The 24500-nt window shown below is 51.4% G+C and overlaps 3 protein-coding genes across 6 annotated transcripts in view; 1 reads left to right on the top strand and 2 right to left on the bottom strand.

The window, feature by feature from the left end:
- The first annotated feature begins 342 nt into the window (after positions 1 to 342).
- Positions 343 to 1296, top strand: LOC101552479 (olfactory receptor 7A17-like). Its single transcript, XM_004614842.3, has one exon. The coding sequence runs from the start codon at positions 343 to 345 to the stop codon at positions 1294 to 1296; it is 954 nt and encodes a 317-aa protein (XP_004614899.3).
- A 7306-nt stretch (positions 1297 to 8602) lies between these two features.
- Positions 8603 to 13465, bottom strand: LOC129401920 (oocyte zinc finger protein XlCOF6.1-like). The gene is made up of 4 exons (XM_055125079.1): positions 13442 to 13465; positions 13160 to 13286; positions 12244 to 12418; positions 8603 to 11154 (listed from the first exon to the last, which is right to left on the bottom strand). Exons 2-4 carry the CDS (start codon positions 13191 to 13193, stop codon positions 10107 to 10109), a joined length of 1257 nt encoding a protein of 418 aa, XP_054981054.1. The 5' UTR covers positions 13194 to 13286; positions 13442 to 13465; the 3' UTR covers positions 8603 to 10106.
- A 2703-nt stretch (positions 13466 to 16168) lies between these two features.
- The window catches only part of LOC101553012 (zinc finger protein 77-like), a 36305-nt gene continuing 27973 nt past the window's right edge, over positions 16169 to 24500 (bottom strand). For 2 of the 4 annotated variants that reach the window (XR_008628441.1, XR_008628437.1), the window contains exons 8-9: positions 24236 to 24410; positions 16169 to 16252 (exon numbers count right to left, since the gene is read on the bottom strand). The gene's annotated coding sequence lies outside the window, so the exon portion shown is untranslated. Of the gene's footprint in view, positions 19397 to 21488; positions 22669 to 24235; positions 24411 to 24500 lie in introns of those variants that run through there. The other 2 variants (XR_008628439.1, XR_008628438.1) reach the window with 2 other exon arrangements.

The following is a 24500-nucleotide window of genomic DNA, read 5'->3' on the forward strand; positions in this document are numbered from 1 at the left end:
CACAGCACAACTTGTGCATCACCGTCGCCCATCCAGGGGTGCAGGCCTAGATGGGAACTATCCATAAATTGCCTGCAAAGCATGCTAATGATGGGAATAATGAAACTTAGATTAAACATGGTCATGTTAGGGCTAGAGAGATAGTAGGGTGTTTGCCTTGCACACGGCCAAGCTGGGTTCAATCCTCGGAATGCCATAGGGACCCCTGAGCACCATCAGGAGTAATTCCTGAGTGCAGAGCCAGGAGTAACCCCTGAGCATCATCAGGTGTGACCCCAAATGCCAAAAAATAAAATCCGTGATCGTGTTATTTCCCTCTTTCCCCAAAGTTCTCTCCACCCCATGGACCAACGCAATGAGACACAGATTTCAGACTTGATTCTCCTGGGCTTGTCGAACGATCCAAGCCTGCAGCCTGTCCTATTTGGGGTTTTTCTCTCCATGTATCTGGTCACTGTCCTGGGGAACCTGCTCATCATCCTGGCTGTCATCTCGGACCCTCACCTGCACACCCCCATGTACTTCTTCCTCACCAACCTGTCTGCCGTGGATATTGGCTTTGTCTCCACCATTGTCCCAAAGATGCTGCAAAACATCCAGACCCAGAGCAGGCGCATCCCCTATGCCTGCTGCATCACCCAGATCTATTTTGTTGTGCTCTTTGCCGTGATGGATATTCTTCTCCTGACCGTGATGGCCTATGACCGTTTCGTGGCCATCTGCCACCCCCTACACTACACAGTCATCATGAACCCCCGGCTCTGTAGGCTATTAGTAGTGGGGTCCTGGCTCACAGGGGCCCTAGATTCTTTGCTGCAGAACTTAATGCTGCAGCAGCTGTCGTTCTGCCCACGCGTGGAGATCCCACACTTCTTCTGTGAACTCAATCAGATGCTCCAACTTGCCTGCTCCGACACCTTCCTTAATAATGTGGTGATGTATATCGCAGCTTTCTTTCTGTGCGTTGGTCCCTTTGCCGGGATCCTCTACTCCTACTCGAAGATTGTTTCCACCGTCCGGAAAATCCCATCAGCTCAGGGCAAGTATAAGGCTTTTTCCACCTGTGCGTCTCACCTCTCCGTGGTCTGCCTGTTTTACTGTACGGTCCTCGGAGTGTATCTCAGCTCTGCGGCCACCCACAGCTCCCACGCAACTTCAACGGCCTCGGTCATGTACACGGTGGTCACTCCCATGCTGAACCCCTTCATCTACAGCCTCAGGAACAAGGACATCAAGAGAGCCCTGAAAGTTTTCTTTGTAAAGAAGCTACACAAAGGACAGTTGACTCAGGGATGAAAGAGTGTCCCTCACTGCAGAGGTCAAACCTCAGAAATTGTGCATTAGGAACTGGAGCCATAGGACAGCGGGGAGGGCATTTTCCTTGCATGCAGCCAAGCTGGGTTCAATTCCCGGCACCCCTTAGGGTCCTCTGAGCCCCACCAGGAATGACCCCTGAGGACAGAGCCAGGAGCCAGCCCTGTGCTCCACCAATGTGTGGGCCCAAAACAAAATAAAAAAATTATTCTTTGATCAGTGAGCTTGATCTTTACACTTATTAATTGGAATTTTCTTTTGTTTGTTCTTCCACATCTCTATTCATTTTACAGACTTCAACTATTATTCTCTTTGGTAACCAACATTATTCCCTTCTTAGTTTCTACTCTTTTTTTTCACTCTTCCTTTTCTTCTTTCTTCCCAGTTTTTCAACATTTTTTTTTTTTTGCTTTTTTTTGGGTCACACCCAGCGATGCTCAGGGGTTACTCCTGGCTTTGCACTCAGGAATTACTCCTGGCGATGCTTGGGGGACCTTATGGGATGCCGGGGATCAAACCCGGGTCGGCTGCATGCAAGGCAAACGCCCTACCCGCTGTGCTATCGCTCCGGCCCCAGTTTTTCAACTTTTTATCTTTTTTTTTTTCCAGTAAAAAATATTTGGAAATTTCCCCCTACCTAGTAAGACAGCATGGATTTTATATGTATTATTTTTTTCTCCAATAACATCATGCTCCAAAAATTTTTTTAGTAGAATTATCCTGAGTTTCACTACTCTTACTGAATAAGAAAATACACTTGAGAGCTAAAGAGATAGTACAGTGGGTAGGGCACCTGCCTTGCTTGTGGCCAATCCTGGTTCAATTCCAGCATCCCATATGGTCCGTGAGTACCACCAGGAGTAACTCCTAAGTGCAGATCCAGGTGTAATCCCTGACCACTGCCAGGTGTGAGCCCCCTCCAAAAGAGAAAAAGAAAAGAAAATAAATTATACTTGATTCTCAAGGAAATAGTGGAAAATATGATAACATAGTTTTTGTTTTTGTGTCTATCATTTTTGGCTTTGAACTTTAACTGCTCCTCCTGATCATGTAATCAATAAAATGCAATAAAATGTAATGCTTTACTTGGGTGTCTGTTTGTTTGCTTGTTTGGGGAAGGCTGTGGTCCAGGCTTATTCCTGGCTCTGTATTCAAGGATCACGCTTGGTGATGCATGGGGGACAATATTTGATGCCAGGGATGGAACTGGGATTGGCCACATGCAAAACAATTATCTTAACCTCTACACTATCCCTCTAGCCCCTAATGTTCATTATCTTTTGTTTATTTCTGCTGCACCCAGTAATGCTCAGGAGTTACTCCAAGATCTGCATTCAGGGACCACCCCTGTCAGGTTCTGGGGATAATATGGGTTGCAGGGAATTAAACCCAGGTCAGCTTGCTTTGTGGAAGGCAAGCTCCCTAGTTGCTGTCCCATCACTATGGTCCCACAATTATGGTTTTTTTTTGTGTGTGTGTTTTTTTTTTTTTTGCTTTTTTTTTGGGTCACACCTGGCGATGTACAGGGGTTACTCCTGGCTCTGCACTCAGGAATTACCCCTGGCCATGCTCAGGGGACCATATGGGATGCTGGGATTTGAACCCGAGTCGGCCGTGTGCAAGGCAAACGCCCTACCCGCTATGCTATCACTCCAGCCCCCACGATTATGTTATTGATGCACATAGTGATTGCCATCAAAGTGCCCAAGATCCTCTATAAAAGACTTATTATCATTTCTAGTCCACCACTAACATCCATTCTTCTCATGCCTCAGTTTGGCTGTCCCGTCAAAAGGAATAATGGCACTTTGAGAGTGGGTGTGACTTGGTAACACGTACCTGTAAAATGATAACACATTCATACTTGAAAGTAGTGTCACCTCAATAAAAAAACAGTAAGTTTTAAGAAGAATAGTTTTTTTGTTTGTTTGTTTTTTTCCCTTTTTGGGTCACACCCAGCGATACTCAGGGGTTACTGCTGGCTCTACACTTAGGAATTACTCCTGGCGGTGCTTGGGGGACCATATGGGATGCTGGGGATCGAACCCAGGTCGGCCGCGTGCAAGGTAAATGTCCTACCCGCTGTACTGTTGCTCTAGCCCCCTAGAAGAATACTTTTTGAATCTACAGAGAAAAGCAAATTTGCTAAATAGATTGAAATTATGTAGTCTGACGGTCACAATCAACTTTAAATAGGAGGAAACAAAAATTTCAATCAAACATTTGTTTACTATGAAAAGTATTTCCTGGGGCTGGACCAGTAGCACAGTGAGGAGGGCCTTGCACGAAGTCAACCCAGATTCAGTCGCCAGCATCCCACAGGGTCCCCAGAGCATGGCCGGAGTGATCCCTGAGCACAAACCAGGTGTCAGCCCTGAGCACAGCCAGGTGTAACACAAAATAGCAACAACAAATAAAACTACCATATTACCCAGGAACATGAAAGTAACATCCAGAAATTATGAAAATAAATCAGTCAAAATAAATTTAAAGTGTTAGAGGGGGGGCTGGGCGATAGCACAGCTGGTAGGGCATTTGCCTTGCATGCGGCCAACCTGGGTTTGATCCCCAGCATCCCATATGTTTCCCTGAGCACCATTAGGAGTAATTCCTGAGTACAAAGCCAGGAGTAACCCCTATACACCGCCGGGTGTGACCCAAAAAGCCAAAAAAAAAAGAGTTAGTGAGGTTGCAATAGACAGATCCTGTTGCTCATCAATTTGCTTGAGCGGGCCCCAGTAACGTCTCCAACGTGAGACTTGTTGTTACTGTTTTTGGCATGTTGTATACGCCATGGGTAGCTTGCCAGGCTCTGCCGTGCGGGCGAGATACTCTCAGTAGCTTGCCGGGCTCTCCGAGAGGCGCGGAGGAATCAAACCGGGGTCGGCCACATGCAAGGCGAACGCCCTACCCGCTGCACTATCGCTCAAACCCAGACAGATAGATAGATCCAGTAATATAGACAGATCCTAGATATCTCTCCCCAAGATCAATGGGATACAGAGACAGGTGTCACGTTGTATTAAAACACTGTTCACAGTACTCAAGATCTTAAAATGACCGAAGTGCTCAAAGATGGATGAATGGATCAAGAAGTTATGCGATATTGGCACCAGAAAGACACCCCAGTGGGTATGGCACTTGCCTTGCAGGAGACTGACCTAGATTTCATCCCCTGGCATTCTATAGGGTCCCCTGAGCACTTACTTTTAGGAGGTATTTCTTTTTTTTTTTTTTTTTTGGTCACACCCAGTAATGCTCAGGGGTTACTCCTGGCTTTGTACTCAGGAATTACTCCTGGCGGTGCTCGAGGGATGGGATGCTGGAAATCGAACCCGGGTTGGCCGCGTGCAAGGCAAACGCCCTACCCACTGTGCTATCGCTCCAGCCCCTCAGGAGGTATTTCTGAGTGTAGAGCTGGGAGTAACCCCGGATCGTAGCCAGGTGTGGCCCCCTCCCCCCCAAAGATTTAAAGTTTTGCTATATAGGTACAAAGAAATACTTCTCAGAGGTAAGAAAATATCAAAAATAAATAAATAAATAAAAAGTTCACTAAGGGGCAGAAAAATAGTACAGCAGGTAGGGTGTTTGCCTTGCACGCGGCCGAGCCAGGTTCAATCCTCCCTCGGCATCCCATATGGTCCCCCAAGCACCGCCAGGAGTAATTCCTGAATGCAGAGCCAGGAATAACACCTGAGCATCCATGGGTGTGACAAAAAAAAAAGCAAAAAAAAAAGTTCATTAAACAGTTCAGTTGTCAGGTCCAGATGCCTTGGGTAAGACGTCACTCATCCCTCCCCTCCCCTTTCCCCACTCCCCAGCCTCCACCCTCACCTGGTCCTGATTACTTCTTCCTGGCTGCCGGGTCTATTTCCTAGGCGGTCTATGCGCTTTCAGCAGCACTTCCTGATCTGGAATCTGTCTGGCTTAGCGCCCCCGCGGGTCCAGCGGCAGCACTGGGTAGAGCTCAGGGAGCCAAGAGCAGGTTCAGGGATGGGGACTCCTTCCACCCACGATTATCTCCCCGCCCCCAGTTGCCCGAATGGTTGGATGACGGTGAGGGCGAGTGAGATGAAAAGGGCCAATCAGATGCATCTTGGATGACTTGAGCTCCACCCTTTGTCTCCCATTGGCTCACTTTCTTCCAAGTCCTCTCTGACCTCATGTATCAGAATGCCCAGAAAAACATCCAAACAGGCTCTCCTAGAGATGGGTGAGATCCCACTGTTTGCCTTGCACACAGCTGACCTGGGTTCCAGCCCTGGCACGCTCCCCCACGAGATCCACGCCAGGAGTGATCCCTGAGCGCAGAACCAGGTGTGACCCAAAAAACAAAATATAATCAAAGAGTCTCTGCTCACTTAGTCAGTGGTGCCTGGGAAAATCTAGACACTCAGCCCTTTAGGGAGAAAACCCTTCCAGCTCCTGGTCTCCAGGTGCAAATAACCAAAACGTGAAGAATCACAGATGCCTCACACATTGTTCTAGGTTGGGAGCGGGGACACGTGGGAACCTAGGACACTTCTCAAAATTGTCTGGGGAAGATGGGGTAGCCACACTGGGCAGTAGTCAGGGCTTACTTCTAGCTCTGCTCTAAAGAATCACTCTTGCAGGGGACCAACGGACTGTATGGAATTCCACGCATCGAACCCAGGTCCACTGCGTACAGGGCAAGCACATCCCACCTCCCACAACACACTATTGCTCCAGCCCTGAACTTTTTAAATAACTAGAAGCATAGGGTTGCTTGCAAAGAATATGGTAGCACAATGCTCTGCACCTTAAACCAACCTGGTAAACATGAATTCATCAGTGGTACCTGAGGGGCAGTACAGCTGATAGGGCACTTGCCTTGCATGCAATAGACTCTTGTTCAATCCCCAGCACCCCCTAACATCCCCTGAGCAGTCAGGAGTGATCCCTGAGCACAAAGTCAGGAATAATACCTGAGTACTGCTGGGTATAACCTAAAGCAAAACAGAACAAAAAGTTTATCCAATTAAGAATGCCTCTGGATTTTACTAAATAAATGACTGCAGATTAGAAAGTGCTGGAAGGGTCAGTCCTCCAGCAACCCAGAACCAGCAGAGAGCAGGAAGCAAGAGAGAAATTAGGTCACTTTGGAGGGTGTTGCTTTTGGATCTGGAGGTCACACTCTGTGGAGCTCAGGTTTATGAGGGACACTTTAATGCCTTTCCCCACCACCTCTGACCACATGACAGTAAAAGACTTTCCTTAGCTGTCACTACCCCCCCTTAGACGGGACACGCCTGGGTCAGTCCTAGCTCCAGCAGTCTCGGACTCAGTCAGCCGCCAGAAACAGCAGCACCGGGACCCAGGAGTGAGACAGGGCCGATTAATGAGCCCAGAGTCGCCTCTTACTAGGCACTACAGGAATCGGGAAAGAGCAGGAACCAGAGAAAGGCCAGCAGGAGGAGCACTGGTCTTGCGAGCGGCCATTTCCAGTTAGATCCCTGGCACCCATAGGTTACCTGACCACTGTCAGGAGCAATCCCTGAGCATCGCTGGGTGTGGGTCCCCGAAACCCCAAAAAAGAAATCCTCGAAGTTGTTTTCAGAAGCCCCTGGGAGTGAGGATGATAGTGTAGAGGTTAGGAAACCTGCCCTGCACATGGATGACCCCAGTTCAATCCCTGGAATCCCACAGGGCCCCCGGATCGCACCAGGAGTGAACCCTGAGCAGAGCCTTGGAAACAGTGGGTGTGGGCCCCCCACCCCCCAAAATAAGAAATCTCAACTGTCGGTGCAAAGCCAGGACCTTAGGATAAGCTTCTGGACGCTGCCTTGCAAGCAGGAAGCAGAACTGAAACCCCACTTTGAGTTAATTGGGCAAGCTAGAGCTTGTGAGTTCGGCTGTCCTGAGAAAGTACAGCATGCCCTCATGTACCTGCCTAGTTATACATCATCTTGGCAGTACAAAGCAGCAGTGTCCCACTCTCCTACACATCCTTAATGTGGTTTGACCTTTTTTTTTTTCTTTTTGGGTCACTCCTGGCTCTGCACTCAGGAATCACCCCTGGCGGTGCTCAGGGGTCCCTATGGGATGCTGGGAATCGAACCCAGGTCAGCCGAGTGCAAGGCAAGCGCCCTACCTGCTGTGCTATTGCTCCAGCCCCTGGTTTGACCTTTGAGTATGAACATTCTCTTTGCCCTGTGTGTAACTGACCACAAGAATGAGGGGTCTACGTGTCTGGCTCCATATCCTGCTCTGTCATTTTAATCATAGCTCTGACAAGACAATGTATGTCTTGATGTTCTTTTGGTGAATGCTAATTTCTATAACCGTTTGTACTCTTGTTAAAAATCCTTTCTTCTGGGGATGGAGCGATAGCACAGCAGGTAGGGTGTTTGCCTTGCACATGGCCAACCCGGGTTCTAATCCCAGCATCCCATATGGTCCCCTGAGCACTGCCAGGGGTAATTCCTGAGTGAAGAGCCAGGAGTAACCCCTGTGCATCGCCGGGTGTGACCCAAAAACCAAAAAAAAAAAAATCCTTTCTTCTGTGGTGAAATCACTGAGATGTAATTAATAGAAAATAGAATAAAATGTGGTCTCTGGCAGCCGCTCTTGGTCATAAGCCTGAGCAAAGCCTTGACCCTCTGTGCTTTCATAATTCCTCTGCTTGTTGCACTTCCCGACCAATGGATATTATCACTTCTTGCAGTACCCAGCACTCAATGACTGTGGTCAGGCCACCCCAAACTAATCCATGCATCTGGACTCAGGTTTCCCAGGATCTTCTACCCCTCAAACCTCTGTGTAACTCAGTGTGGCCATCATTTCACTGCAACACTCACCTGCATTAGCCAACATCCAGGAAACACTGAAAGGTTTAATACAGTTCCAAGGGATATCTGGAATGGTGGAGAGGCAGCAAGTTCTTTGGTGGAGACCCACAGAGAACAGAGGCTGGGGGGACTCTGCCTTTTGGTTTTGTGGTCACACCCAGTTGCTCAGGTGGGCCCTATGAGATGCCAGAGGTCAAACGTGGGGTGACCGCATGCCAGGTCAGCACCCTTCCTGCTGCACTGTCTCTCCAACAAAGAAACTCCTACCGCCCTTGCCGAGAGATCAAGGCATTCCCCTGGCACAGTGACCAACTCCATCTCTCACACAGGGAACCTTTGCTGTGTTCAACAGACATAGCACAATGAAGGGGTCTCTCTAGCTCCAGAGAGATTCTCTACTCCCATATCCAGAGGCGGGAGAATAAACCAAGATGCTTCCACTGGGAAGTGAAAACACTGACATTCATTATGAACGGACATTTATTGGAGAGTCAGTAACGTCTCTAAATGTTGACACAGTAGGGTAAGCAGATGCACAGTCTAAGCGGCTAAGAGGATTATTGACCAATCGATCAGCCACCAATGTTTACCACAGTGACCCAGGTAACGTGACACTCTGACGGAAACAGATTCTGCATGAAGAATAACGACTTCTTTGAAACCCAGATCTCCGAAGGGATCTGACTCAGTGTGTTGAATCAACACCAAGCCCCACCACCCCTCTGCCTGCCTCATCTGCCCGTGTTTCTCTACATTCAGGTCCCGTAGAGGAGAGTCCCCCTCCTGGAGAGCGTAGGCCACTTTGAGGTCAGCAAACCGCAGGCATGGTCACCCATGGCCAGTGCAGGCCTTACCTCCATCAGCGTCACCAGAGTAATAAGACAATAGGTAAGGAACCCAGCTTGCATTCGGCCAACTCGGGTTCGATCCGCAACACCCCATAGGGTCTCCAGAGCACCATGGGAGTGATCCTTGAGTGCAGGACCAGGAGGAAGCCCTGAGTATCAATAGTGTGCATCCAAAAAAGAAAAAGAAAATCTCAGAACTACTTGTTGCTTGTAAACCCTACCTGGAACAGTAGTGGAAATCACACAGTGGTGAAAATAAGATAGAACTTATATTCAGAGCCGGAGCCATAGTAAAGAGGGCGCTGGTCATGCAGCAGCTGAGCCGGGTGGGACCCAGGACATACCACAGGGTCCCAAGGCCCACAGGATTGAACCCTGAAAGCAGGCAGCATCATTGGGTTTGGCCCCATAAGCATCACTGTCACTGTCATCTCATTGCTCATCAATTTGCTCGAGCGGGCACCAGTAACGTCTCCATTGTGAGACTTGTTGTTACTGTTTTTGGCACATCAGATACACCATGGGTAGCTTGCCAGGTTCTGCCATGTGGGCGAGATAGTCTCAGTAGCTTGCCGAGCTCTCCGAGAGGGGTGGAGAAATTGAACCTAGGTCGGCTGCGTGCAAAGTGAATGCCCTACCTGCTGCACTATCTATCCCTCCAGCCCCCAAATAAACATAAAGACAAGAAACAAAATGTCACCTGAATATCATACCCCAATAATCTCCCTCACTCCATCTTTGCACCCCGAGGTTTCTTTCCCCGCAGGCTCCACAAGGCACAAATGACTTCACAGCAGCAAGATTACAATATCCGGGGCGGTGACCATAGCATAGCGGGGAGGGCGCTGGCCTTGCATGTAGCTGTCCCAGGTTCAATCGCAGCATCCCAGAGGGTCCCGAGAACCACTAGGACTGATTCTGGGAGCAGAACCTTGAGTCATTCCTGAGCATCATCAGTTATAGCCCCAACACCATTACCAAAAAAAAAAAAAAATGGTTTTACTCTGAGTTTAGGGAAGGTGAGAGAAATTGAGGCATGGGGCTGTACCCCACTCCGTCTTTGCACCCCGAGGTTTCTTTCCCCGCAGGCTGCTGGGAGACAGGGTGACAATCCCGGCTAGGGCGGGAGTTGGGTTCAGCGCTTCTCGCCGGCGTGGGTCTGGCGGACGTGCGTGTGGAGGGCTGCAGCCCGGTCAAACCCCTGCCCGCAGTGGCACATGAATGGCCGCTCCTCGTAGTGGCCCCTGACATGCCGGCGGAAGTGAGAGGAGTCGCTGTAGACTCTGCCACACTCCCCGCAGGTGAAAGGCTGAGCCAACTGGTGCATCTTCAGGTGGCCATTGAGGCTGGAGCGCCATCGGTAGGCCTTGCCGCACTCGGGACACTGGAAGGGCTTCTGGTCTGTGTGGGTCACCAGGTGGCCCTGAAGGTCGTCCTGGCAGCGGAAACCTTTCCCGCACTGCGGGCACGTGTAGGGCCGCTCGCCCGTGTGGATGCGCAGGTGCTTGGCCCTTACGTTCCTCGACCGGAACGCCTTCCCGCACTCAGGACAGTCAAACGGCCTCTCCCCGGTGTGGGTCCAGATGTGCTGACACAACTGTGAGCGAGTCCTGAAACTTTTCCCACACCACTCGCAGGCAAAAGGCCTGGCGGCCCTGTGCAACTGAGCGTGGGCGCGCAGCTTACGGGGGTGGCTGAACCTCTTGGGGCACTCGGAGCACTGAAAGGGCTTCCCGAGGTCAGCGTGGGTCTCAGCATGAGCCGGCAGGCACGAGGGGAGGCGGAAGCCCTTCCCGAAGAGCTCGCACACGTACCGCGTCTCCTCGTGGTGCTCCCTGATGTGACGCGTCAGCAGGTGGGCGGCACTGAAGGTCTCCCCACACACTTTGCATTCGTGGGACGTCGAACTCTGGGTGCCAACGTCCCGCTGAGGGCATTGCTTGAGGGCACTTGGGTTGGGAGAGGGGGTGCCCTGGGTGGCCGGGAAGCAAACGCCCCCCTGAGCCAGGTCACCTGGAGGAGAGTTGTGCGGAGGGGCTGGGGGGTGTTGAGGGGAAGAACATTCCGCAGAAGAGGCAGAAACAGGACTTTGGGGTGCAAGGAGGCTTCGAGTTGGCCACGGGGTTCCTCGGACTCCCACGGGAGCTTTGTGACCGTCACCGAGACTGTTCAGTGGGATGCGTCTGCCAAAGACAAGACACAATGAGCAGAAAAGCAAGACCAGCCCGACTGCCTCAGTCACCGGACAGCGGGAGGGCGGGGACCGTGTATGAGGCTGCCCAGGACCCGCTCCCTGCACCCCTCAAGTCCCACGAGCCTCATCAGGAGTGATCCCTGAGCACAGGACAAGGAGTCAGGACTAGGCAATGATCAAACACAAAATATTAAATGAATATCAAGAATGAATCAATCAGCACCCTTGATCATGTCTGGTTTTGGTTTTTTGGTTTGGGGTTGATTTTCTTTTTTCTCCTACTTTGGGGCCACACTCTGCAGTGCTCAGAGTTTACTTTGGGCTGTGGACTCAGGAATCACTCAGAAGCAAGGCCTTGGAGGCCCAAAACCATGCTGGAGATTAGACCCTAAACACTGTGTTATAGCCTCAGACCTGACTATAGGGCTTTTTGGATATTCCTCTGAATAAATGCTTGATTCATCTTTCATCAAAGCCTTACATGCAGGCCCCTGTTTTAAGCCTATAAATGGTGGGGCGGTATGGGGGGGAGTTGGAGAAGGGACTTCTCTCCGAGAAGGGTCCTGAGTGGAAACCACTTAAGAAGCCAACGGAAGGGGGGAGGCGGCTGCAGCGATAGCACAGCGGGTAGGGCATTTGCCTTGCACTCGGCTAACCCGGGTTTGATTCCCAGCATCCCATATGGTCCCCTGAGCACCACCAGGGGTGATTCCTGAGTGCAGAGCCAGAGTAACCCTTTGCATCGCCAGATGTGACCCAAAAAAAAAAAAAAAAAACCAACGGAGTTTGCCAGCTGGGCCACAGGACCCTCCCGTTGCATGAGGCTGATTCAGGGTCAATCTGGACTCCCATAGGCCGGCCGGGAAGGATTCCTGAGTGCAGAGCCAGGAGTCAGTCATGCATATCACAGGTGTGGTAAACAAAGGAGGCCCGAGAGGGAGAGTGTGAAGGAGACACAACTCAGTCCTGCACTAGTTTGAGACACTGCTTGTCATTCGAAAGATTTTGGAGACTCCAAAGATGCCCCTCCCCCCGCCAACAACACCCTCCTCCCGTCCCTCCTGGCCACTCCACTCACTTCTGTGGCCGCTTTTGCGTTTGCTGCTGATCACCAATGTCAGGGAACATCCGCTTCTCTCCAAAACCATTGCAGGAATCATTGCTTCTGAACCCCACAGAGCTGTCTTCACTGATCAACTTATTCTCCAAGACCCGTCCAAGAGGATCACGGGCTCTTCCTGGAGAGAAACCCTCTGGAACAAGCAGAAAGACACCTCAGTCCCAACTGAGACTCGGGACAGGCAGAGCGATAGGATTTGGGGAGGGCGCGTGCCTTGGACACAGCTGACCCGGGTCACTCCCTGGCACCCGATAGGCTCCTCCAAGCAATGCCAGGCATCAGCCCTGAGCATCGCCAGGTGGGTAAACCAAAGAAAAAAGATTCTCTGCGGGAACAAAAAAGAACTGGAACAGGCCTTATGTCGCTAGTTTCCTTCAACAGAAATGGAAGCAGCTGCCTTGAACGAGGCGGGTCAGATCCCCCATACCCCATGGTGTCCCCTCAGCACAGAGTCAGGGTTCAGCCCAAAGCACCTCCGGGTGTGGGCCCCATGCCCCCAGGAAGAAGCTCCAAGGTAGCATGATGCCTGGTACATTTGTAGCCCAGAATATAATCCTGGGGACCACCTCCCTCACCCAGCACTGCCAGAAGCAGCCCTGTGACCCCGAACACTGGAGGCACCAACCAGCACCATTAGGGTCACAGCAAGAGCCAGAGGCGCTGGCAGTGGCCCTGACACCCCACTCCATCCCAATGCAGCCCCAAATCAGAGAAAAGGCAGCTAAGGCGTGAGACCGTCTGCCTGCCCAGGCAAGCCCCGCGCCTGGGCCAGGGTGCCCAGAGACAGGCCCCTCCTTCCCGTGGCCCTGTCGAGGGCCCAAAGCAGGAGGCTTCGTGCCCTGAGCTGTGGGAAAGGGTCGCGCCTGAGCCTCACCCACGAAGGCCAGGTGCCTGCAGGCCTCCAGCATCACGTCTCTGTACAGGCACCTCTGGGCAGGATCCAGCAAAGCCCACTCGGTCCGGGTGAAGTTCAAGGCCACGTCCTCAAAGGATACTGACTCCTGAAACACACACAGATGCCAATCAGCCAGGCCCCCTCTGCATCCCAGGGGCTGGGGGACACTGGGGTAACTTTAGGGTCCTGGATTTTACTTTAATCTACTTAAAACCCCCAGGACCCTTGCGGGAAGCACCAGGATGTGTGTGGAACGCAGACCTCAGTGGCAAGTGCTGGGAGTCAGGAACCGCAACAGCAACCGGCACAGACACAGACAATTCTGAGGGGCCTGTCAAAAAGAGTGACAGGGGCTGGAGCAATAGCACAGCGGGTAGGGTGTTTGTCTTGCACGCGGCCGACCCGGGTTTGATTCCCAGCATCCCATATGGTTCCCTGAGCACCGCCAGGAGTGATTCCTGAGTGCAAAGCCAGGAGTAACCCCTGTGCATCGCCAAGTGAGACCCAAAAAGGAAAAAAAAAAAGAGTGACAAAGGGACGTGGCTGTAGCAAAAACACAGCAGGGACAACCCTTGCCTTCCACGCGGTGGACTCCGATTTGATTTCCGGCATCCCTTAAGGTCCCTGAGCACTGCTAGGAATGATCCCGGAACAGAGAGCAAGTGAGGAGTAAGCCCTGAGCATCTCTGTGTGTGACTCCAAAATTAACAGCAGGGAGTGACAAAGGGAATCTTTGTTCCAAAAATGTGGAAACTGACAATGATCTGGAGACCAGGCTTTCCCCTTCACCCCTAAGTATTTGTGGGTGACCTCACTGCATCACGTGGGGAGACCCACATCACACTGCAAAGACCTAGACCAAGATGCTTGTGATACACTGACACTTAAGAGAAGCTTCTTCAGGCTGGAGAGACAGGACAGCGGGGAGGGCGTTTGCCTTGAACGTGGCCGACCTGGGTTTGATTCCCAGCATCCCATATGGTTCCCCCGAGCACCGCCAGGAGTAATTCCTGAGTGCAAAAACAGGAGTAACCCCCTGTGCATTGCCAGGGGGTGACCCAAAAAGCAAAAAAAAAAAAAAAAAAAAAATAGAATTTTTTTTTAAAAAAAGAAGTTTTTGGGACACTCCTCGGAACCCAGGAGAGTCGCTGCTCAGACAGCTGCTCGGGGTGACCGCAAGATTCCCTAAGGGCTGGGAGAGATCCTGCTGTCTGTCAATGCAGCATCAAGGGGCCTACGGAAGGCCTCCAGGTAGACTTGCCTATGGGGATGGCACAGTGGCAAGGGCGCTGGTATTGCATGCTCCCTCTCGATCCCCAATATCCCATAGTCTCCCACCAGGACCCCTAGCCGAGATCCCTGAGCCTAGAGTCATTCTTTTCTTTTTTCCTTTTTGGGTTAGATCCAGCGATGCTCAGGGGTTACTCTGGGCTCTGCAGTCAGGAATTTCTCCTGGCAGTGCTGGGGGCACAATATGGGATGCCAGCGATCAAATCCTCAAATCCGGATTGGTCCCAGGCAAGGCAAACACCCTATTTCAGTGGCCCCTAATAAGGAGTCATTCTGATGTAGGGGGGCAGGCAGGAAATCCGCACCCCAGGTGATGATAGGACATTTCCTGGGGAATAATAGCTCTGAAGGTGCAAATGCCAACATGCATAAAAACAGGCCTTAAAGACCCTCACCCATCTACAGCAACAGACCCAGTGAAGCTCCACCAGAAACAAAAGGCCAGGAAAGGAATTTCAAAGAAGACCATCACCCCTCCCAACCCCCTTGGCAACCTCCATAGCAACGGAACTTTTCCCTAGGTAGAAGACCCAGGTGGGGGCAGGTGGGAGAACCCCTATAATGGCCACCTTGAACAAAGGAGGCGGCTGCAAATGCCTGTGGCCGAGCACATGCAGTGTCCAAGCACATGTGTCACCCGAATCCCCCCTCTTGAGATGTGGCCTTTCATGCTTTTCTCACTAATGCTGGGATGTGTGTAGGGGCTCTCTCCCCCCTTGGATTCAGCTCTTGGATTCACTCGACAGCATTACTCTCCACTCTCTCCCACTTTCTCTCCCTCCTCCCCTTCAAAATCACAAATTAAAATTGTGTAATTCACTGCCTGTCTACTCCTGAAATTCCTCTCTACAAGGGGAGACAAGAGGGGCTGGAGTGATAGCACAGCGGGTAGGGCGTTTGCCTTGCACACGGCCGACCAGGGTTTGAATCCCAGGATCCCATATGGTTCCCTGAGCACCGCCAGGGGTGATTCCTGAGTGCATTAGCCAGGAGTGACCCCTGTGCATCGCTGGGTGTGACCCAAAAAGAAAAAAAGAAAAGGCGGGGGGAAGACAAGAACCCCATAACCCTGGGTCCAGGGTGGCAGAGGTGGGTGGGGAGAAAGTGACTGTCTTTCTCCTCCCTGTTCACAGGACATCAAGACATCAAGACTGCTGGATTTGGCCCCCAAAACAAATATAAATAAACCACAAAGTGCCAATGATTCATCCTTCCTGTCTGATTCACAAAAGCCCCCATAAAAAACCCCCAAGGCAGAGCAGGAACAATTTCCCAGGAAAACATCTGGACTTAACCTTGAGCACAGACTCACCCATTCTCCTCAGGCCTGTCCTCTCTGCCTGCCTTCTCCTCATCTGCCTGCCATCAGACCTTAGCAGCAGAACTCAAAGGGTTCAAGTGTGTGTGGGGGGTCATCACAGAGGTGAAACCCACCCATAGGCTGACTGGCATGGAAATCTCAGCCATTAATCACAGTAGAGAAACTTGGAAAAGAGGGGTAGGGCAGATAGGACAGAGGGGAGGCACTGCCTACACGTGACCAACCAAGTTCCATCTTCAGCATCCCACATGGGCCCCCAGCACCGCCAGGGATGATCCCTGATCACAGAGTCTGGAGTCAGCTCTGAGCACCGTCGCGTGAGCCCAAAAAAGACACAATTATAATAATAATAATAAAGAAATGAGAGCCCAAACTTACCATCTTTCTGTGCAGGTCAGAAGTCAGGGCACAGTGGATCTGGGGAGATATGAAGAAGCTGCTTGGAGAAGCTTCCAGACTCGCTACAAGGAAAATAACAAGTATGTTGTACCATGGCACATTCACTCCAGAGTGTGTGTGTTCTTCAGAACTGATCTGCAGACAAAGTACAGATGCTTAAAAATTCATGACGCCTGAGCGACAGTACAGCGAGGCGGGATGGCCACCGGTCTGATTCCCACATCCTATAAGGTCACCTGAGGATCACCAAGAGTAATTGCTGAGTGCAGAGCCAGGGGTAACCCCTGAGCATTAACGATGTGGCCAATAGCAAAATAAACGTTGTTCACTTTTAGAGGCCCCTAAACCGATTAAGGTGCTTGTATGCTGACAAATGATCCGGGTTAGATCCCCAGCATCCCAGTAGGTCCTCAAGGCTCTGCCACGAGTGATCCAGGACTATAGAGCCAGGGACAGCTCTGAGCATCGCCTGCTGTGACCCCAAGACAATAAAAATAAGAAAGTTCATTAAACAGTTCAGTTGTCAGGTCCAGATGCCTCGGTGTGACGTCACTCAACCCTCCCCCTCTCCCTTCACCCACTCCACAGCCTCCATCCTCACCTGGTCCCGGTTACTTCTTCCCGGCTGCCTGGTCTAATTCCTAGGCCGTCTTCACGCTCTCTGCAGCACTTCCTGATCTGGAATCTGTCTGGCTTAGCGCCTCTGCCTAAGGGCTGATGGCCCCGCGGGTCCAGCGACTACGCTGGACAGAGCTCAGGGAGCCAAGAGCAGGTTCAGGGCTGGCGCCTATTTCTACCCGCGGTTATCTCCCCGCCTCCAACCTCCCATAATCTACCTGTGATTGGATGACGGTGAGGGCGGGTGAGATGAAAAGGGCCAATCAGATGCATCTCAGGTGACCGGGCGCTCCACCCTTCCGCTCCCATTGCCTCACATTCTTCCAAGTCAGCATTGAGGTCCAGGAAAACATCCAAACAGGCTCCCCCTATTAGGGGCTGGTGAGATCCCACAGCATAGCAAGGCTATGGTCCTGGGTCCTGGCCGGGCACCCCCCCCCCGCACGAGATCCACACCAGTGATCCAATCCCTGAGCGCAGAACCAGGTGGCCCGCCCCAAGAAAAGAAAGAGAGAGGAGAGAAGAGAGGAGAGGAGAGGGGAGGGGAGGGGAGGGAGTTCCCTGTTCATTTAATTAGTGGTGACTGGGAGAATCCAGACGCCCAGCCCATCAGGGAGAAAATCTGTCTCCAGCTCCCGCTCTCCAGGTGCGAATCAGAACGTGAGGAATCATAGCTTCTTCACACATTCTCTGGGGAAGAGAGGGTCACACTGGGCAGTGTTCAGGGCTTACTCCTAGCTCTGCTCTCAGGAGTCACTCTTGTTCTTTCTGTTGAAACCAGCGGCATAAAGCCTGTTCCAGTTCTTTTCTGTTCCCGCAGAGATTCTTTTTTCTTTGGTTTACCCACCTGGCGATGCTCAGGGCTGATGCCTGGCATTGCTTGGAGGAGCTTATCGGGTGCCAGGGAGTGTCCCAGGTCAGCTGTGTCCAAGGCAAGCGCCCTCCCACATCCCATCGCTCTGCCCCTCCCGAGTCTCAGTCGGGACTGAGATGTCTTCCTGCTCGTTCCAGGGGGGGTTCTCTCCAGGAAGAGCCAGTCTTTCTGACAGGTCCTCGCCTTCTATCTTTTTTATGTTTATCCTTTCTCTTTTTTGTCTGCTGTTCTGATTCAGGACTGATGTCTTTCTGCTGTCTGGTCTTGGGAATATGATGTTGGCTCCATCCTTCACCTTCTAACCCTGCCCATGAAGACCGTCTGCTCAACATTCCCTTCTAGGTGCATCCAAACACCCAGATGAGCCTGTATTGAAGAGCCAGAGAGAACTGAAGCCAAGAATCTTTCCCTGTGATCATCTGAGAGCTCATTCAAGTTTGCACAGTGGTGAAACATTACGATGGGGTTTGCTCGGTTCCTATACCAATGTGTTCACCACTTTTCTTTCCCTAGAAGTCCCTCAAGGTAACCTGGAGGGCTAGTTTGGTGGTCATAAATCCTCAGAACTGTTATTTGACTGAAAAACTCTTTACCCCTCATTCAGTTGTGCATTCTAAGTGAACTGGGTAGAGTATTCTTGGTAGGAAGTACTCTGCTTGTAGCACTTTTTTATATCACACTTCCCCCACCACCCTGCCTTCTGATCTATAGTTTTGTGAGAACTCTGTTGACAGTCTCATGGGGGTTCTCTTAAGCAAAGAATACTTTTCTCTTACTGCTTTTAGGCTTTTCTCTTCAGCTTTGCTTTTGGCCATTGTATGCTAGTATTTCTTAGTGGGTCTGATTGGGGCTCTTCTCTTTGGAGCTCTTTGAACCTCTTGGTTCTGGGTGTCCAACTCCTGTCTTAGCTTGGAGAAGTTCTTAGCTATTATTTTCTCCGTGTGTGTGTGTGTGTGTGTGTGTGCGCGCGCGCGCGCGCACGCTTTTTTGTTTTGGGGCCACACCCAGCAATGCTGAAGGTTTATTCCTGACTCTGCCTTCAAGAATCACACCTGGAAGAGTAACCCCTGTGCATCGCTGGGTGTAACCCAAAAAGCCAAAAAAAAAAAAAAGAGTTAAGAGGTGAGGGGTGGAGGGAGGGTAACTGGGGACATTGTTGGTGGGAAATGTACACTGATGAGCGGATGGGTGTTGAAATCCAATCATGAACAACTTTGTAACTGTATCTCACAGTGATTTAATTTAAAGAGAAGATTTTGAGAGTGATAGAGTGGTAATATAATGGGTAGGCACTTGCCTTGCATGCATCCAGCATAGTTGGCCGTATAAGGCAAGTGCTTTCCCCGCTGTACTATTACTCCACCAGTGGGTAATGATATTCTTGACTACAAACAAGGAACCATTCACCTAGGGAGGAGTCACCCACATTTTCTTGACCAAATCTATATGTAACTCAACATGGCCATCATTTTCACTGCAACACTCACCTGAATTAACCAACATCCAGGAAAACTTGGAAGAGGTTTACTCAGTTTCCAGGGCTATGAGGAATGGGGGTTGGGCAGCATTGTTCAACATTCCTATCAGCCATAAAGGGGTCTCTCTAGTGCCCGAGGGAGGGAGATTTTCTTCTCAGTGCTGTCGTGGTTCGTGGCTCCCAGCACTTGCCCCCGACCATTGCATTCCAAACACATCCTGGTGTTTCCCACAGGGGCTGTGGGGGTTTAAAGTAGATTACAGTAAAACCCAGGACCCTAATGTCAACTCACCATGGCCATCATTTCACTGCAACGCTCACCTGCGTTCACCAACATCCAGGAAAAACCGAAAGAGGTTTATTACACTTCCCAGGGCTACATGGAATGGTGGAAACGAAGCAAGTTCTTGGATGGAGATCCACAGAGAACAGAGGCTGGGGGATTCTGCCTTTTGATTTTGGGGTCACAGCCAATTACTCAAGTGGAGGGGGGGCGGGCTATGAAATGCCAGGGATCAAACCTGAGGTGGCCACATGCCAGGCCAGCACCCTCCCTGCTACGCTGTCTCTCCGACCTAGTAACTCCTACCATGCTTGCCGAGAGAGCAAGGCATCCCCATGGCACAGGGGCCAACTCCATTTCTCACACACAGAAACTCTGCTGCATTCAACAGACATAGCGCAATGAAGGGGTCTCTCTAGCTCCAGAGGGAAAGTCTCTTCTCCCATATCCGGGGGCGGGAGAATAAACCAAGACACTTCCCCTGGGAAATGAAAACACTGACATTCATTATGAACGAACATTTATTGTAGAGTCACGAAGATCTCTAAACATTGACACTGTAGGCTAAGCAGATGCACAGGTCTAAGCTGCTAAGAGGATTACTATTACTGTCCAACAGACCAGCCACCAATGTTTCCCATAGTGACCAAATATACCGTGACCATCTGACGTAACCAAGATTCTACATAAAGTAAAATAAGCTGCTTCGAAGCCCAGATCGGCAAAGGGATTCCACTCAGGGTGTTGAGTCAACACCAATCCCCGCCACCCCTCTCCCTGCCTCCGTTCCGGAGTTTTTCCATGCCTGGATCCTGAGACAGGGTGTTGGCCTGGGTACTCTCAGGGCCTCTAGTGGGTTGGCTGCATCTTGGGCATCATCACCGTGGTCAGTGCCAGCTTTGCCTCCATCAGTGTCGCCAGGGCAATCAGACAGTGGGCAGGGAGCCCAGCTTGCATGCAGCCAACCGGGATTGAAATACAGTACCCCGTGGCTGGAGCAATAGCACAGCGGGTAGGGTGTTTGCCTTGCAGGCGGCCGACCCAGGTTGATTCCCAGCATCCCATATGGTCCCCTGAGCACTGCCAGTGGTAATTCCTGAGTGCAGAGCCAGGAGTAACCCCTGTGCATCACCAAGTGTGACCCAAAAAAAAAAAAAAAGAAATACAGCACCCCATAGGGTCACCAAGCACACCGTCAGAGTGATTCCCTGACTGCAGGACCAGGAGGAAGCCCTGAATACTAACTTTGTGGATAAAAAAATAAAATAAAATAAAAATCCAAGAAAATCTCTGAAGTGTTTGATGTTTGTAAACCCTACCTGGAACGGTCGTGAAAATCACACAGCAGCTAAAATAAAATAAAACTTCAGAGCTGGAGCCACAGTAAAGAGGAGGGCGCTGGCCATGCAGCAGCTGACCGGGGTGGGACCCGGGACATATCACAGGGTCCCTTGAGGCCCGAGGGATTGATGCTTAAGAGGAAAGCAAGGAATCTGCTGAGAAAAAGCTCTGGGTATGGCCCCCCCAAAACAAACATAAACACAGGAAACATAACGTCCCTCGAATATCATTCCCCACTAGGCCTCCTCTTAGGATAGAATCCATAAGGAACAAAGGACTTCGCAGCATCGAGATTACAGTATCTGGAAGTGACCATTGCACAGCAGGGAGGGCGCTGGCCTTCCATGTGGCTGACCCAGGTTCGATTCTGGCATCCCACATGGTCCCCTGAGAACCACCAGATTCCTCAGAGCTGAACCTCGAATATTTCCTGAGCATCATCAGTTGTAGCCCCAGCATGATTAAAAAAAAAAAATGGCTTGGGGGCCGGAGCGATAGCACAGTGGGTAGGGCGTTTGCCTTGCATGCGGCCGACCCGGGTTCGATCCCCGGCATCCCATATGGTCCCCCAAGCACTGCCAGGAGTAATTCCTGAGTACAAAGCCAGGAGTAACCCCTGAGTATCACCGGGTGTGACCCAAAAAGCAAAAAAAAAAAATAAATAAATAAATAAATAAATAAAAAAAAAATGGCTTGACCCTGAGTTTTTTTTTTGGGGGGGGTGAGAAATTGAGGCATGGGGTGTACACCCCACATGCTCTCTGCACCCGTGAGGTTTCTTTCCCCGTAGGCTGGTGGGAGTCAGGGTGACAATCCCGGCACAGGGCGGGAGATGGGTTCAGCACTTCTTCCCGGTGTGGGTCTGGCGGATGTGTCTGTGCAGGGCTGCAGCCCGGTCAAACCCCTGCCCGCAGTGGCACACGAACGCTGCTTCTCAAGATGCCTCCTGACATGCCGGCGGAAGACCTGGGGGTGGCTTAAGACTCTGCGACACGCCCTGCAGGTGAGGGACTGGGCCGCCTGGTGCGTCTGCAGGTGGCCACTGAAGTAGGAGCGGCAGCGGTAGGCCTTGCCACACACGGGGCACTGGTAGGGACTCTGGGTCATGTGCGTCACCCGGTGGCGCCTGAGCTCATACAGAAACTGGAAACCTTTCCCGCACTGTGGGCACGGGTAGGGCAACTCGCCCATGTGGACAAGCAAGTGCTTGGCGCTTTTGTCGCTATCCTGGAACTCCTTCCCGCACACAGGGAAGTTGGATGGCCTCTCCCCGGTGTGGGTCCGGCTGTGCCGACACAGCCTCCAGCGAGACATGAAGCTTTTCCCACACTGCTCACAGGCGAACGGCTTGATGCCTGAGTGCACCTTAGCGTGTGCGCGCAGATGACAGGGGAACCTGAATCTCTGGGGGCACTCGGGGCACTTAATGGGCTTCTCGAGGTCAGTGTGGGTCTTGGCGTGTGCCCACAGGTATCTGGGGAGGCGGAAGCCCTTCCCACAGAGCTCACAAACGTATGGCGTCTCCTTGTGGTGTTCCCTGGTGTGACGTGTCAGCAGGTTGGCGACACTGAAGGTCTCCCCACACACTCTGCATTCATTGAACGTCGGTCTCCGAGTGCCAGCGACCCGCTGAGGGCGTTGTCTGAGAGCCCCAGGGTTGGGATAGGGGGTCCCCTGGGTGGCCGTGCAGCAGACACCCCCCTGAGCCAATTCACCTGGAGTACAGCCATGGGGAGATGCTGGGGGGTGCTGGGGGGAAGAACTTTCCGAAGAAGAGTCAACAACAGGACTTTGGGGCACAGGGGGGCTTTGAGTCCACCTCGGGGTTCCTCCGGCTCCCTGGGGAACTAAGTGACCATCACCGAGACTGTCCAGTGACAGGCGTCTGCCAAAGATGAGACACAATGAGCGGAAAAGCAAAATCAGCCCAATGACCGTGGCCACAGGACAGCGGGAGGGCGGGGACCGTTCATGAGGCTGCCCAGGATCTGTCCCCTTCACCCATCAAGGTCCCCCGAGCCCCACCAGCAGTGATCCCTGAGCACAGGATCAGGAGTCCTGAAAATGCTCAAACACAAAATAATAAAAGAATATCCACAATCAGTCACCATCCTCTCTCATTGGTAATTTTGGTTTTTTGTTTTGGAGTTGATTTCTTTTTTTTTTTTCTTTTTGGGTCACTCCCGGAGAATCACAGGGGTCACTCCTGGCTCTGCACTCATTAATTACCCCTGGCGGTGCTCAGGGGACCATATGGGATGCTGGGAATTGAACCAGGGTCGGCCGCGTGCAAGGCAAATGCCCTACCAGCTGTGCTATCACTCCAGCCCCGGGGTTGATTTCTTTTTTGTCCTACTTTGGGGACACACTCCACAGTGCTTGAGGTTTACTCCTGGCTGTGGACTCAGGAATCACTCCCAAGCAAGGCCTTGGGGGCCAAACCCATGCTGGAAATTAAACCAAACCACAGTGTTATAACTTCACTGGCTGTAGGGCTTTTTGAATATGTCTCTTTAATGTTGCAGTAAGGTTTGATTAGACAGTCTGAAGCATTGAGATATGCACGCGAAAGAAATACTTTATGGAGGATCACAAACTGTCTCTGGTGTTGTGCCAGTGCGAGAGCAGCCTGTTCAGCCCCTTTTATTAACTAGCTTAATGTTCTAACCAATGATATTCAGCCACATAGGCAGAATATGCAAATTAACTTAGTCAACGGAAACAGTATCAAAGTCAGTTACATAGCCTGGAGCATAGTCAGTTAAAGTAACAGTAACAGAAAAACAATTTTAACATCCAAGCCTAGCTAGGCCTGAGATTGTGAGATGTTGTACACCAACAGTTTAATAAATGTTTGATCCGTCATTCATCAATGCCTTACATCCAGGCTCCTGTTTTTTTTTTTTTTTGCTTTTTGGGTCACACCCAGCGATGCACAGGGGTCACTCCTGGCTCTGCACTCAGGAATCACCCCTGGCGGTGCTCAGGGGACCATATGGGATGCTGGGAATCGAACCTGGGTGGGCCGCATGCAAGGCAAGCACCCTACCCGCTGTGCTATCACTCCAGCCCCAGGCTCCTGTTTTGAGGCTATAAAATGTGGGGTGTCATGGGCGGAGTGGGGGAAGGGATTTCATTCCAAGAAGGGTCCTGAGTGGAAACCACTTAAGAATCAGCAGAGGCTGCCGGTCTTCCCCACAGGAACCTCCCCTTGCATGAGGCTGACTCAGGGTTAACCCCCAGACCCCACTGGCTTGCCGGGAGGGATTCCTGAGTGCAGAGCCAGGAGTGGGTCATGTGCATCACGGGTGTGGTAAATGAAGGAGGCCCAGAAGGGATAGTGTGAAGGTGACACTACTCAGTGCTGCACTAGTTTGAGACACTGCTTTTCATTCTGAAGATATCGGAGACTCCCCAGCCAGCACCTCCCACCCCCTGGCCAGGCCACTCACTTCTGTAGCCGCTTCTGCATTGGCTGCTGGTCGCCTCTGTCAGGGAACATTCGCTTCTCTCCCAATCTATTCCAGGATTCACTGCTTATGAATCTCACAGTGCTGTCTTCGCCGAACAACGTATTCTCCAAGATACGTCCAAGAGCACCACTCGCTTTTTGTTCAGAGAAACCCTCTGGAACAAGCAGGAAGACAAGTCAGTCCCAGAGGGAGACACGGGAGGGGAAGAACGATAGGACAGCAGGAAGGGCCATCTCTGACCCCG

The sequence above is a fragment of the Sorex araneus genome, chromosome 2 (genome assembly GCF_027595985.1).
Source record: "Sorex araneus isolate mSorAra2 chromosome 2, mSorAra2.pri, whole genome shotgun sequence".
NCBI lineage: Eukaryota > Metazoa > Chordata > Mammalia > Eulipotyphla > Soricidae > Sorex > Sorex araneus.

Coding starts and splice junctions, on each gene's coding strand:
- LOC129401920 (XM_055125079.1), bottom strand. CDS start 13,193: ATGCTGGAGGCCTGCAGGCACCTGGCCTTCGTGG. Junction 12,419..13,159: donor CAGGCACCTGGCCTTCGTGG/GTGAGGCTCAGG, acceptor TGCTTGTTCCAG/AGGGTTTCTCTCCAGGAAGA. Junction 11,155..12,243: donor ACGCAAAAGCGGCCACAGAA/GTGAGTGGAGTG, acceptor TGTCTTTGGCAG/ACGCATCCCACTGAACAGTC.
- LOC101552479 (XM_004614842.3), top strand. CDS start 343: ATGGACCAACGCAATGAGACACAGATTTCAGACTTGATTCTCCTGGGC.